Source organism: Sceloporus undulatus, chromosome 10 (assembly GCF_019175285.1).
Source record: "Sceloporus undulatus isolate JIND9_A2432 ecotype Alabama chromosome 10, SceUnd_v1.1, whole genome shotgun sequence".
Lineage (NCBI taxonomy): Eukaryota > Metazoa > Chordata > Lepidosauria > Squamata > Phrynosomatidae > Sceloporus > Sceloporus undulatus.
In genome coordinates this window covers 2830845-2845779 of record NC_056531.1, presented here as the reverse complement: position 1 = coordinate 2845779, position 14935 = coordinate 2830845, and the positions used below count along the sequence as shown (strand labels likewise).

At 44.3% G+C, this 14935-nt stretch overlaps 1 protein-coding gene across 1 annotated transcript in view; it reads right to left on the bottom strand.

Moving 5' to 3' along the window:
• KSR2 (kinase suppressor of ras 2) overlaps positions 1-14935 on the bottom strand; it is a 150764-nt gene that overhangs the window by 24060 nt on the left and 111769 nt on the right. The window contains 2 exon segments of the mRNA XM_042442189.1: positions 10362-10723; positions 14261-14309. Of these exon segments, the coding sequence (XP_042298123.1) occupies positions 10362-10723; positions 14261-14309 (411 nt within the window).

The following is a 14935-nucleotide window of genomic DNA, read 5'->3' as shown; positions in this document are numbered from 1 at the left end:
CCAAGCAACACTGCTTTCCCAATAGCACTTATGCTACTGAAGAACTAAGCAGCACTATCAACAGACTGTAAGTATGCAATGGGAAGGGGGGGAACTCATTTTAGAGATGTCTGTAGCAGCCTGCTACCTCTGTTGCCTCCCCCACCTTCCAAGGGAATGGCCCATTTTGGAGGCACAGGAAATTTGCAATGAGTTTGAAGATTGTTCAGCCAAGCAAACAAAATCCCAAATTGCTTCGAGGGAAAAAAAAAAAAGAAGTTCTACCTTCCTATGTGAGCCAGGGGTGGCAAGAAAATGAATCAAGCTACGGAGCCAACGCAACTTGTATGAGACCAAGGGGAGAGGGAATGAGCAACCGCCCTTTGACATTTTCCAGCTTGATGCAAAGGGGGCATAATGTGGTCCATTAAATGACAGCAGAGTGTTAGTGTTTTCAAAGCAGAGTTGTTTTTATCACCTATGTGTGGCAGCGTGGTTTGATTTCTAGTGGTGGCATTAGTTGCTCCTGGATGACCATTCCTTTTTTTAGGTTGGCAATTGGCTAACAGCCCAGTCTCATTGACTAATGCTTCATTTGTGGGAGCAAAGCGTATGAGATAATTTCTTCAAAATTGGGGTACCTCTTTCAAGTGTTTGGAATGAGACATCCCACCAAACTGGAAAAGCTAACACCTTTCTTACTGAGTATAGCAGACAGGAATGTATGTGTATACATGTGAGCCAGAGGCCTGACCATTTCTTAGTTGGAGAAAACAGACAAATATTTTTTTTCCTAATGCTAAAAATATGGTTGCTATTAAGAGTCCAGCTGGACTCAGAATGTATTTCACCTCCATCCAACTCAATTAGCTTTTACACCAATAGGGCAGGTACAAAGTACTCTCCAGGCTGGGAACAGTAGTACCTACTGAATCTGTTTGGTGCAGATGGGAAAGAATTTTGTTTCAGTTCACTTTTCAAGACATTACCAAATTTGCAAACCTATTCATGTTTGGAACAGAAAGAACTTGATTTGCAGCAATCTGAATGTGGGGGGAAAGAAATCTAGTGTTTTCGCCCATCCATCCCTAGTACCAACTCCTGCTTCTGCATCATTACACCCCTCTCTTGACAGCATGTTGGTGGGAGATTAGTCTTGCACCATTTCACTATAACATTGCAGGGGGTTGGACAGCCCTTGTGGTCTCTTCCAACTCTACTACGCATATATCCTAGTTAGTAGAACCCTGCACCTTTTCCATCAGCAGCAAAGCATTGGCTAGATTAAATTTCAAGCATCTCAAAGGCAAAAAGGGGGCTATGGGAAAAACTCATCATGTCCTTATGGACTTTCTGTGGTGGGGCTTTGACGACGGATGCTAAACTCCAAAAATAAGACAGCCTCAAAGACGATTACACTTTCCTCTTTTCCATCCCTATCTCTATTCTCTTGCTTACCCGATGAAAATGCAGTCACGGTGGATACTGTTTAAACAGTGCAATTTTCATGAGGAGAGCCTTTCCAGGTGGCATGAAAGATAAGTCCAGCTAACATTTACTACCAGCTCACAGAAGCAGGATGGGCCCAGGAGAGACCAACCTACACATTGTGGTTACAGTTTCTTTTGGAGAGGCGGGTCCTTTAGGAAAAGACAGTATGCTTGGAGTGGAAGGTGTCTTGTCCTCCGCAAGGAGGCTTTCAGAGGGTGAAAGTATTGCCCCACAAGTCACTTACCCAAGAAAAACAATAGGAAAGGCAACAGGTGAGGGTAACCTTCGCTTATCTCCTTCTCATACACCACGGAGAACAAATAATGGCAGAACATTCTGGTGCTTCTGCTTCCATCTGAAAGACTATGCTTCTAATTGGCTCTGCGAGGTCTTAGTAACAAGCAAACAGCGCTGACCCCTTCTTTGCCTTTGAAGACTCTTAATATATTCTCTGCTCTGGTTTTTCCCCGCCTTATAGGTCTTTGTTGGGAAAAAGCAGCAACAACAAAGTTGTGGGGTTTGTTTGTTGGAAGAGGCAAATCTTTTGATTAAAAAAAATAATGCTCATTTGGAATCGGTTTCTGGCTGAAGAACCAGAATGCTCAGAGGTTGCTTGCTTTTTCTCACTCCCTTGCCACCCTCATTCCATTGCTTCTTGAACCAGAGACTACACACACACACACACACACACACACACACACACACACACACACATATACACACACACATATATCCTGCCATGTTCCCAGTTTGGGACTCAACGTGGCTTACAAGAATTGACTTAACAAGTACCTTAACATCATTAAAAGTAAGATAAAAAAAGTTAAAACCAAATCAAACCATTAGAAAAATTTAAAACCAGATAAAAACATAGATCATCACACACACACACACACACACACACACCAGTACAACAGTTAGCAGGATCCAGTTTGTTGTTTAGGTGAGACGGGTCTTATATAGTCACTCATCAAATGCCTGTCAAAACAAAAAAGTCTTTACTTGCATTCTCAGCCTCAAAACCTCTGGAGTACTCTGGAGGAGCCTTAGGTACTTCTTTGGTACACATTTGAAATGGCTGCTGTTGCTGCCTATGCTGAAACTGGATATATTGTGTTCGGTTTGGAGAAAGGGAAAGAAATGAGACATCCTCAGTCCTGAACTGGAGCACTCCTACTCAAGCTGCACCATTTTAATGCAGGTCTCATTTGCAAACAATACGAGATTCACTTTTAAGTGTGGTTTTTGCTGATGCTTTTGGTCCATCAGCAAATGGGACACCTTATTACTCTACGTGACAGTGAATACAGACAGCCCCATACAAGCTTATCCCTTTCCCTCCCCGGCTGCAGCTATAGGATAAATCAGGAAACCCCACCAAATGCTTCAGCATGACACCAGCAAAACTTGCAGGCAACTCCAGTTCTGTCAAGGCTTCTCGCTCCCCTACCCAATTTTTCTCACCAACTGTCAGATTGAAATGGCATCTCCCCAGAGGTGGAAGTGTGCTCATTTAATGTATGTATTAATAAGCATATTGACTTTTTCTCCTGTTGTCAGTCTCTATCAAGATTTATGCCCCTTCATGGCCTCTTATTGACTGAGGAAAGCAGTATTCCCACAGGTCAATCAATCCTGATCCAGACCACAGATGGAAGTCAATAGCTATTTATTATATGATGTATGGGCTTCATTACTTTAAACGCCATTAAAGGAGGAACATGGTAGAAAGCATAAGGAGGCGAGCAAAGTAACATTGATAGCCAGAGAAAGCAGCGTTAGAAATCTTTTTCAAAACCCAGCCGAAAAACCCTAAGCCTACCAGATGTTTTTGACTACAATTTTCACAATCTCTTGCCACTGGAAATGCTCTCTGATGGGAATATATTAGGGTCAGGAACATTGCCCTAAGACTGGGGAGTGGGACGAGGGCTTTGCAAAGTCCCCCCCACTCCAGACACCAGAGTGATCCAGGAAAATGGCAGTCTGAAGTGAGCCTGGAGGCACAGGAACAGCTGACAATATTGACAGGATGGCATGTCAAAATGGCAGGAGAAATTGGAAGGCAGAGTGAAGGGTCAAGTCAGAAAGATAAGCCAGGTAAGAAGGGTCAAGGAAGAAGCCAGGGATCACAGCTAGTGATCAAGTCAGTACTGTTGGACTAGTAGGTGGGCCACCCAGAAAGCCATAATTCAGGACTGAAGAATAAACAAGGATAAAGAACTGGTCAAGAATACCTTGTTGCTGGAGCGATGCTCAACTGGAGCAAGGATTCCTCCAGTATAAGCTCCTGCTGTCGACGTTTAAAGCCCTCCATGGGCTGGCCCCTCCTTACTTATCAGACCTTATTTCTCCTCACCTTCCCACTAGGGCCCTCCGTTCTGGTAGTCAAGGTCTGCTGTCCCAGCCTAGGATTTCCTCTGCCCCATCTTGGATTCACCCCTTTTCACTCGCTGCCCCTCACTCCTGGAACCTTCTTCCCCCGTGAGCAAGAGCCATAACTTCTTTAACCAGCTTCAAAACGGAGCTGAAGACCATCCTGTTCAGGGCAGCGTTCCCAGGCATTGCATAATTGTCACTTGCTATTTGATGTTCTTTTGTTGTCTGTTTTATTGAATCATTTCCTGTATTGCTATGTATTTTATATGTATTATCCTACTAGAGAGGCCCCTTCCCCACCACCACTCCCTTCTCCTTCTGTGTCGTGTCTTTTTAGATTGTAAGCCTGAGGGCAGGGAACCGTCCAATTAAAAAGATTGTATGTACAACGCTGTGTAAATTTACAGCGCTTTATAAATAAAGGTTAATAATAATAATAATTGTAGACCTTCTTGTCCATGAGGATTCAATAGCCAAAATGGATGAGCAGGAAAAGTCTAGGGCAGTGATTCCCAAACTTTAGTCCTCCAGGTGTTTTGGACTTCCAACTCCCAGAAGCCCCAGCCAACTTGGCCAACAGTCAGGAATTCTAGGAGCTGAAGTCCAAAACATCCGGAGTTTGGGCATCGGTGGTCTAGGGTCTGAAGGTACTTTGTCAAGAAGGTTGTTGCCTTCTGTGTAAAAGCACCATTTCTGAGGAAAGGATTGCCTGGGGCCAGGATAGTCTGTGCATTGCAACCTTTGGGGATGACAGTTCCAGGGTATTTCTTTCAGAGATCTTGTGGCTCAAGACTGGTTTCCAGATGCTAGTCTTTCCCAGCTAGGAAAAGCTAGGGATGGAACCTGAAATTTTCTTTTCCAGAGCTAAGCGTAGGCTATACCACTGAGTTGTGATCTCTGAACTGCCTTCAAACAAGTCAGATCATTGGTCTGTCTAGGCCAGCATCACTTACCACTGACTGGCAGCAGCATTCCAGGCTTTCATAGAGGAGCCTTGGCCAGCCAGACTCAAAAAGCTGGGAATTCAACTGAGAACCTTCTACAGTATATGCAAAACTAATCATCTACCATAGTTCTTCCCATGCTTGGGACTCGGCAAGCATTATTCAGGAATGTTTGCTGCGTTCTCTGTTCTCGGAGTTGTCTTAGAGCATGTAAGCAGAAAATTGGGGGGTGGGTGGGTGGGGAGGATCTAAAAGCTAGACAGGCCCTGAGCTACGGATGACTTCAAGGGTTAAAGCTGACTTTTTTACATTGCAAAATGTGCTGCGAAGAAACATGTAGCCTCAATTATATCCGAGAACACAAAGGTCAGGTGCATCATAGACTGTGTGACACCAAAGGCAGTCATTGCAGAACATTAGGGGCCAAGTCTCCTTGCAATAGTTCACAAAAGGACCTTCTCCCAGACCTGCCACCATAAAAGTTCTCTCCTTGCACAACTGCTAATGCACAGCATATCTAATAAAATTATTTCCATGTCATTAAAACATGTTTTCCTTACAAATGGGGGGGGGGGGGGGGATAACAGAGAGGAAAGAGACGTTTCATCTTTGGCAGCCTTCTTGAGAAGCTCACTAGAAGAAACAAGCTCGTGTCTCCTGGTATTTCTTTGGCATCGCCATAATTAAATGGGCGATAGTAAGACATACAAGAGCCTAACAACTCCTCATTAAGCCTGGCTTCCCTGAGACCAGCTGCTGGAGGCTAACAACTTTCTCCAAAGGGGAACATCATTAGTGACATGAATGGGATGGGAAGCCGGCAAAACAGGATGTAGAGCAGCTTCCATATTGCCAGAGGGCCAGTTTAACAAGCCCAAGGGAAATGATGGCATTTAATATTTCATCAAAGGCCTCTGTTTAAACACTACATTTCCTTTTATGATTGTTTAATCAACGCAATGGCAAGGACCGTGATGGAATGTTGTTTACACTTTGGGTGCCGAAGGCTGACACCGACAGAAAGGAGCACGCCACAGACAAATCCAGAAGAGCACCCTGACTTGTCAAAAAGACAAAATGCACCGCTGGGCAACATTGGTGCCCAGCCCAAACGCCACAAGTGTTCATGTGTTGGAGTTCTCCAGAACTCTTTTTGATCAGCAAAAAAACCCCAAAAGAAAACAAGGGATGGGGGAAGAAACAGAAAGAGTCCAAAATGAAGCCACATGTTGTAGCCACAAGGCTGCAAAAAGCCATGGCCTTGCTCTGAAGAGACTAGGGACTTGGGCTCCCACTATAGAAATATTTTCTTCCTCCTACCTTTTTGCAATTTGCAGGGGTCTTTATCCTCATTTTATTTGGACTTTCCTCCTCACTGTTCTCCTGGTCACTGCCAGCATCACTCATATCAAGATCAAGCATCCCAGATCCCAATTCTGGGTCCAGTTTCTCTTACAGCTTGCTTCCTTACTCCCTGATTTTTAGACGTCATTTAATGTACACCCCACATTTCCCCCTAGAACCGGGCTTACAAAATTAACTAATCCAGGAAGAAAATGTTGATGAAAACATACCATTGTTCAAGTGCAATGAAACTAACTATAGTATTAAAACCTTACTGAAACAAAACCAATTTGACACTTAGCCACACAAAGAAAGCAATAAAGACAGCACAACACAAATCTATGGAAATCCTTTTCTTAGCAGTCTGTCAGTTGCTAAAATCCTGAAAGAATGGTACTAAAAAAAATCCTTGCCTGCTGGGGTAAGGGAGTAAGCAGCCTAGTCTCTTTTGGAAGGGAAATCCATAGCCTGGGAGCAGCCACTGAGAAGGCCCTGTCTCACGTCACCCCCAGATGTGCCTGAAAAAGGCCTTCTCTGAAGATTTCACAGAATAGAGCCAAGCTGTGTAGGGACTTATGGATCATAACCGGCATTTTGCCTTGTGCATGGAAACAAAGTGGAGCTGTTTCAACAAGGGAGTTCTCTGCTCCTTGCAACTAGTTCTGGTTAACAGTCTGCCTGCACCTCTTTGGGCCCACTGAAGTTTCTGAGCACTTTTCAAAGATACGGCTCCATACAGGATCTAACTATGACAGAAATTATTTTGCCTAGATCAGACATCTCCAGGAACTTGTACGTTAGTTCACTGGCTTTACCTGTGCAGTTGCAATGGCCAGCTCGCTTCAGTGACATTTCTAGGACCGACAGTCAAGTGACCCAGCCTGACAAGAGGAATAGAGTCTGTCCTGACCTACTGTCACCCAGTCTTTGCCATATCTTGAACTCTTTAGCCCCTGCACCCACCTTTTCTTCCATCCTTTCCCTGCCTCTTGCCTGTCCTTTCCTTACATTCCTCCATCCTTTCTTCAGCCCCTTCATGGCGCTGAGCTCCAGGAGCACAGGAAGCAACACATCGCAGGGCGGAGAAAATACCATCCATCTGCCAATGCAGTAAAAGTGCAACCATGTGCAAAAAGCTGCCACAGAGAAGGGCTGTATGGCTAGAGGCAAGGTCGGCTTTGCTTGGAGTTTCATGGCATCTCTTCTGCTGCACTCGGAGTGCTGAGCAAGACTTGTGATCACAGCTGTTCTTGCTGAAAACTAATTAAGATTAATGCCAAGCTTCTCCTTTGTTATTCCCCAAGGAAAAATCTACTAACCATTCTGCTGTAGTCCTGCCCTTGCCACCTTTCAGAATTCCCACTACATCACTTTGGAGGGGAAAACATCTCATCGAGACAACTGGTGTTTACAAGTTCTGTGAAATGGACAGATATCTTGCTTCCCTATTAGAGAGTGATTTTTGCATTAAGGATATTGGTAGAACAAGACCCTGAAGACGCTATCCTACCAAAGATTTCTGATAGGGGAGAAACCCCCAAGGACTAACATCACTGCCAGCTCCATAGCCTGAATTTGTTCTGCTCTCTTTCTGACACTGAAGACTTCCAAGGTATCTACACTGCAGAAATAATCCAGATCCACACCACTTTAACTGCCATGCCTCAATGCTATGGAACTGTAGTTTGGTGAAATATTTAGCCTTTTCTGTCTGAGAGGTCTGGTGCCACAACAAACTGCAATTCCCAGGATTCCATAGAATGGAGCCATGACAGTTAAAGCAGTGTCAAAGTGCATTAATTCTGCAGTGCAGATGCAGACTTCCTCTTTGAAGCCCCTTAGTGAGCAGGAGGTACCTGAGCTCTGCCAGAGCCAACATCTCAAGACAAAAGACTGGCTTGTTTAAGCACCAATTACTAAAAACTGACCTGTCCATATGTTTCTTTAAAACCTGTCAAGAGATTCCACATTTGCTGGAACCACATTCTTTTTTCCTGCTCTTGGATGTCTCTATCCCTCTTGACTTTCTTTTATCCACTCACAGCTGTCCATGGTCCTGCATTTTTGCCTGAACTCTCGCTCGGCTTTCTGAGATTCCCTGCTTCCAGACTTCTCCTGGTGAGAAGCAAGCAAATTTATTTGGATTCTTTCACTCTCAGGTATAATGGCATTAGGCCTTGGCATGGAAACAGTCCATGCCATGTTGAAGCAACACATGGTCAAGAGCAATATGCATGATGGAAGGAGCAAGGAGAAACCATAGCAGTTAGCTTATTGTGAATACTTTGCTTCAGAGTGGCTGTTCCAACTTTTAGATGTGAACCCCATGGAAGGCTGGGGGGGGGGTTGCAGGGGGGGTTGTGCACCCGACTATGATAGATAGGTCTGAAGCTTCTAAACAAAGCAAAATGTAAAGCCTGCAAGCCAGAGGTCTGTCCACCTTGACTTAAAACATACCAAAAAGAAGGAACACAATGCACTTCACAATTCATGGCTTAAAACAGCAATCAAGAAGTCTGAAGGTTTGTTTTGACAACATCATCTCACCCAGCTAGAAAAGAGGATTGATAAATAGTATGAGCATCTATGTGCATGCACAGACCCCCAACTCCCAAACCAGCACCACATGAGTGCACTCATGTTTTTTAAATGATGCAAACACAATTCAGTGGTAGCAGTCTAAGGAGGAAAATCAAGTCCCAGCTGAAGAGAAGAAACACTCCACTGCCCAGCCTGCGGATGTTCCCAATCCCATTACACTGGGGGCAAACTGCTAACTTTGACTTCAGAAAGAAGGCAGGGAATTGGAGGAAAACAGAGCAGGAAACTGCAGAACAAAATTAAGGGACCAAGCTCCTGGCTGGCTGTCAAGAAAGAGAGCTTGGAAATGTTTAGGATCCTTCTTAGTTGAAAGAGGATTCCAAATCCTATGCAAACATGTCCAGTGGGGATTCTTGAAATACTGTTTTGCACTCTCCTTTCCTTGACAGGTGGAAAGTCAGGTCAACCTTTACAAACTCAGTGTCTTTTGGAGAAGAAAGCCCTGAAGCCTTAAAAAAATTCAGCTCCCATCTGTTTATTTTTAAAACATGCAAATTGCCCATCACTGTTGACAGGTGAGCTGTACTCATGGAGAGAAGGGCCTGTGTGTCATAGAGAACACTGGGGGTGTAATGCATCTCCATACACACACTGCATCTCCTGGCAGCGGGTGCCAGGTTTTGCAACTAGCATGATATTCCCAAACACAGAATGTTCCAATGACCAATGAGGTGACTGGTGACCATTTCCTTCTACAACAGAAATGCAAGGAGACATACTTGGTGGTGCAACTGGCAGGAGTTGGGGACATGACACCTTCCCCACATCACCCCAGTAGTGAGGAACAACTGTACTAGATGAGTCAAATGTCTACCTAGTACAGTAGTTAGCTTTAAACAGAAATAAATCCATAGTATTTAAGAACAAAAGCATAACCAAGAGCAAATCAACAGCTACTGTTGATAAAACCAGTAGCTACGTGGGTCATGGGGTTCATGGGAACATCTGGATGTTGTGGGACTGGAAGTCCCAGCAGCCCTCACTAGGATATACAATGATGAGGAACCCTGGCAATTACAGTCCAACCACATCTGGAAAGCCACATGAATCCCACTCTGATTTTTGGTCTGGAGCAGGGAGACAACCCAAAGGGAAGGGAACTCAAAGAAAATATCCCCCAAAGTCTTCCGAAAAAAGACAAAGACTCAGCTCAGAATTAGAAAATATAGAGCAAGGGTGCAGGGTGATTCTTCTCTTGAACTGCACTAAGTAGCTCTGCCCAAAAGAGCTGGAGCAGCACATCTGTGAAACTTCTTAAAATCTAGGCTGGCTTATTTAGAGGAAAGTATGTTTAGAGAGACAGCCAGCATGGTGTAGTAGTTTGAGCATTTGACTACAACTTTGGAGACCAGGGTTCGATTCCCTGCTCAGCCATGAAAAGTCATTGGTTGATCTTAAGTGAGTCATACACTCTCAGCCCCAGAAAACACCATGGCAAGTTCACTTTAGGGTCACCGTATGTTGGAAACGATTTGAAGGCACACAACAGCAACAGATGTTTAGGGGAATGCACCATGCGGCATGCTTGATGAACCACTACACTGATCACAGGTAAAGCTGAATGCCTGAGTCTGGACACATGAAAGGATCAGGGAGCTGGTGGCACTCGAACACATATCTTACCTGGTGATGATAGCAAGATGAGGAGGGCTCATGCAAGCACCCATGAACAGTACCACATTCTCGTGTCGTGTCTGCCTGTAGGCCATGACTTCCCTCTTGAAGGCTTTCAGTTGATCTTCATTGTCCCGCTCAATGTCAATGAGGCGGATGGCCACCTCACCGTGCCAGCGGCCATGAAACACCTGTCCAAAGCGGCCCTTGCCAATCAGCTCGCCAATCTCCAGCTGCTCAAAGGGGATGTCCCACTCTTGCAAGAAGATGCTGGTCTGGCTGGCTTTGCGTGGGAAGTTGCGGGCAGAGAGGAGAGAGAGGTTCATCTCCTCAAAATCATCCTCTGATTCCTCATCATTTCCCTGTTCGTTCTAGAAATGAGATGAGAGAGGGACTCATTTTACATTGATAGAACTTAACCTCCCCCTATGGCCTACCCCCTTCTTCCTCTGGACATGGTCCCAGACATGTACATTAATGTACATCGGCAACACAGCATGATTAAAGCCAGTGCTGCTACCAGGTCCAATTCCAAGGTCCTACTCCATAGAACAAGCAGCAGGGATTTCCTAATGCAGCAAGGCTGGTTTATCGTACTTTTAACTAACTGAAGTCATGTGCATCATCCTCTAAAGAGGAACTCCCCCAGAAGACTATGAAGTCCTGAGTGTACAATTGTTACTCATCACAAATACACACAAACACATAACTCAGCAATCCTAGTTAGCATGTCTGAGGAACCAGCCCCATATCAACCAAAGCTTGGACAAGTCTATGGCACCATATCCCAAATCCACAAGCCACATCCCATGACTCTCCTATACCTATTTAAAACAAACTTGGTTCCAGACATGTCACAGGAATGAAGAATATGTGGTCATTTAGGTGTAGCTGAGTTGCAAATCCCAAGTGGATCTGGGCAGTATAACTAACAGTGAGAGAAGATACCATCCATAACATCTGGAGAGCCACAGTTGATCACTTTGCCCCACAGCCTAAGAACACTAGCTAAGAAGGTTGTTCCAAAAAGACAGTGTGCCAGTCTCTGCCCCATCCAAAGCAGTTTGAGAAGAACTCAGATTAGCACAGTTGCATTAAGGGATTTTCTGCAAAAGCCTAATGTTGTTTTTCTAAAAACACTTTTGTAAAGACCTGTGATTTGAGCTTTCTTCAGATGCAAGGAGCACATGACCTAGGGAACTGGAGCTAGAAGCTGAATGGAAGCAATAAAGTCATATCAGGAGCTGGGATTCTATGTGAGTTCATTCAAGAGAGCAGTGTACCAGGATCTGTACAGGATACTAAAGTAAAGGGACATCCAGAATCATGAGTGGGATCATAGGAGATACTGTAACACTGTTTGGTCCTCCTTCAAATCAAGGGAGCCTGGTAGCACAGATTCTTTCAGAACTGAAGAACTCTGAGTAACAATACTGTAATAGTCTTGGATAAAACCACCAATTCATGGACTGATGTCTCAGTAACAGACTCAGAACTGATGTCTTACTCTTCACTAGTTTAAAATCAACCTTAACACAGGAGTAACAGAGTAGACATGGTGTTCCTGAGGCATGCATGCATGCTGAAGTGTCTGAGGGGGTGATCTTTCATCCATTCCTTTCATTTATTCTTCTCTTTCTGATCTGGCCTGAGATGGTCAGGCACTCTCTCTTCTGCCAGTGACTGTGCCTCTAGCAAGTGTCCCAGGTATTTCTCATGCAGAATATAAAACCTTATGGGCTGCAGAGGATGGTCCCATCAGAACCGATTGCACAGATGGTACTGACAAAGATTCAACAAGCAGGGTAAATAGTTGTTGACACTGATGGTAGCAATCTGGAGCAAATGGCAAGAGAAGTCATAAAGGCAGACTTTCTTAGCAGCCAGCTCAGCAAATTGTAGCTTTCTCCCAGCAGAGGGCTTTTAGCCAAAGCTCTGCCCTGCTCTGTCCACGGGGCAATGATTGGCAATGGCAACAAGAACCAACCTTATGTTCTTTCCCCAGGTACAATAAAAAAAAATGGCCATCCGTACAGTTGAACCTGTCACCTAAAACACATATATGTCTTGAACAAACCTTTTGAGGCCTTGAGATCCCAAACAAGCTGTGCAAACACACAAATAGAAAAACGTCAAACACCTCACAAGCAAAGAAACTAAGATGACAATAAAATGAAATAAATGGGGAATAGTAAGAGAAGTAGATGGAAGCCAGAAACCACTTAGCTACTCACTTGAAAACAGAAAAGTGTTCCTCGAGATTCAACTGCTACAACAGACAGAAAGTAACTGAAGAAGCTAGGCATTGTGTGTTCAGCTAGTCCAGCAGTTTTAACAGCAAGGAGGTCACACCAAGGAGGACTCCAAACAGGACAACGCCAAACAAGCACCTTACTCTGACAATAGCCAAGATGAATGAGGCTTCTTATACTGCTGGCCCAGACTACTCTCTCCAGTTTCCACCCTTTCCTTCTTTCTCTTTTTGTGAACTATTTATTGCAACACCCAGAAACATACCAAAAACACACAATAATTTTCTGTATCTAAAAAACATACAATGAAAAAACACACCTAACTAACCCAGTTATCTAAAACTCAAAACACAAAAACACACAAAGCAGGGACACAATGGCTTCCAGCACACCTGGGGATGGTTCTTTTACATTACTTATCCAACTTCCCTTAATGCATTTAAAAGTTAATATAATACTCTCCTCTTTATCTACTCTTCAAAATAAGCACAGAGAAGACAGTGAGAAGCCAGAGCATGACTCAAAGACTCAAATTTGCCAAACAGTGAACTAAAGGGGCAGGAACATGGAAAGCTGCCTTGTTGCAAGTAAGTCCATTGGTTCATCTAGCTCTAAACCAGGGATGAGGAGCATATGGCCCACCAGATGTTGCTGGACAACAAAGCTTATGATAGTGTTGGTAGAGGCAAAAGAGGAATAGGAAAGAGCGCTGTAGCTCAGTTGTAGAGCACACACTCTCAACGCAACAGGTCCCAGGTTCAATCCTTGGCATCTCCAGGTAAGGTTGAGAAAGACTTCTATATTTTAACACAGCTGTTGCTTGTCAGACTGGGGAACACGCATCCTCTCAGATGTTTCTGAACTGCAACTGCTATCAAGTCTAGCAAGCTTAGCCAATTATAAGGGATGATGAGAGTTGCAATCCAGCAACCTCTGGAAGGCCACACATTTGCCATCCCTGATCTACAGTGACTGGCAGCAGCTCTCTGGCGCTGATCATTCTAGGGGTCTTTCCAATCCCTACTTGTATGTATGTGTGCGCCTTCAAGTTGCACGTCGACTTGTGGCAACCCCCATGAATTTCACAGGGTTTGCATAGGCAAAGAATACTCAGAGGTGGATTTGCCAATTCCTTCCTCTGAAATATAGCCTACAGCACCCTGTATTCATTGGCAGTCTCACATCCAAGTACTAACCAGAGCAGACTCTGCTTAACTTCCAAGATCAAATGGGATCTGGTGCCTTTGGGGTGATCTGGGAACACATGTTTGCAAAGCATGTGCTTTACCACTGAGCTCTGGCCCACTTCTCACCTCACCACACTATCCTAGAAGCCATGGGGGTTCAATCCACTCAGGCCACCAATTTGCAAAAAAAATGTAACAGAATACATTCTCCCAGATTAACCTTGTTGCAAAATTTCAAGCCAGCCACTATGAGACGCATATACCACCATCAGCTATTAAACATAACAGAGGCAATGGGCAGCTGTAACTGCTTGCAGGAGGGGTCAAGAGATCCCCAAAGGAGCCCAAAAGTTGCTGCTGTTGGTTAGGCCTCTCTGCTGAGATCACCATAACAAAACTCATTTCCTACAGTCTGCCTTTTATTTCAGCACAAGAAGAGAAAGTCAGCAGATCTTTGCGTGCAGCTTACCTCGGAGGTTGGCTCCACTTCAATTTGAAGTAATGGATTTCCTTCCAGGCTTTAAAGAAAACAAACACTGCAAATTACTAAGACTTGAAAGCCAGAAGCAATGCTGTTTAATAATCGGCACGGACAAGACCATGACCTTAAACCAGACGTGCTCTTGTCTAGTCACCTATGGTGAGTAAGAAGCAACCCCAGGCAACCAGACAGAGGAGCTTTCATACAAGAGTGTTGATGCTTCCTCTCCTCTTCCTGAACATTGTAAGCATGTGTGGCCAGTTGGACCTGCACTTTTTTCTGTGTGTGAACCAGTTACTTTTATGGAAATACTTAGAAAACTGCCTTAGACTGAGGCCAATGCAATGTGGTCTTCAAAGTTGTCTTTGGCTCTCAAATTATTATATATTTATCCTGCCCCTTTTGCAAGAAATTTAAGAGAGCACATGTATTTTATCCTTGCCACAGCCCTGTGGCATAGGATAGGCTAATTTCTAATAAAAAGTTCAAAATGACTGAGTAAATGCCCATGTTTGATTTCATCTTTGAACCCAGGTATGTTTAATCCATGTCCAATTCTCTATCTGCCAGGCTAGACTAAACTGGACTTTAATGCTGGCTTCTTCTGTTCAGCAAAATCAGGATGAAGGAATACGTCTGTAACACGCAAAGTTCTCAATTACA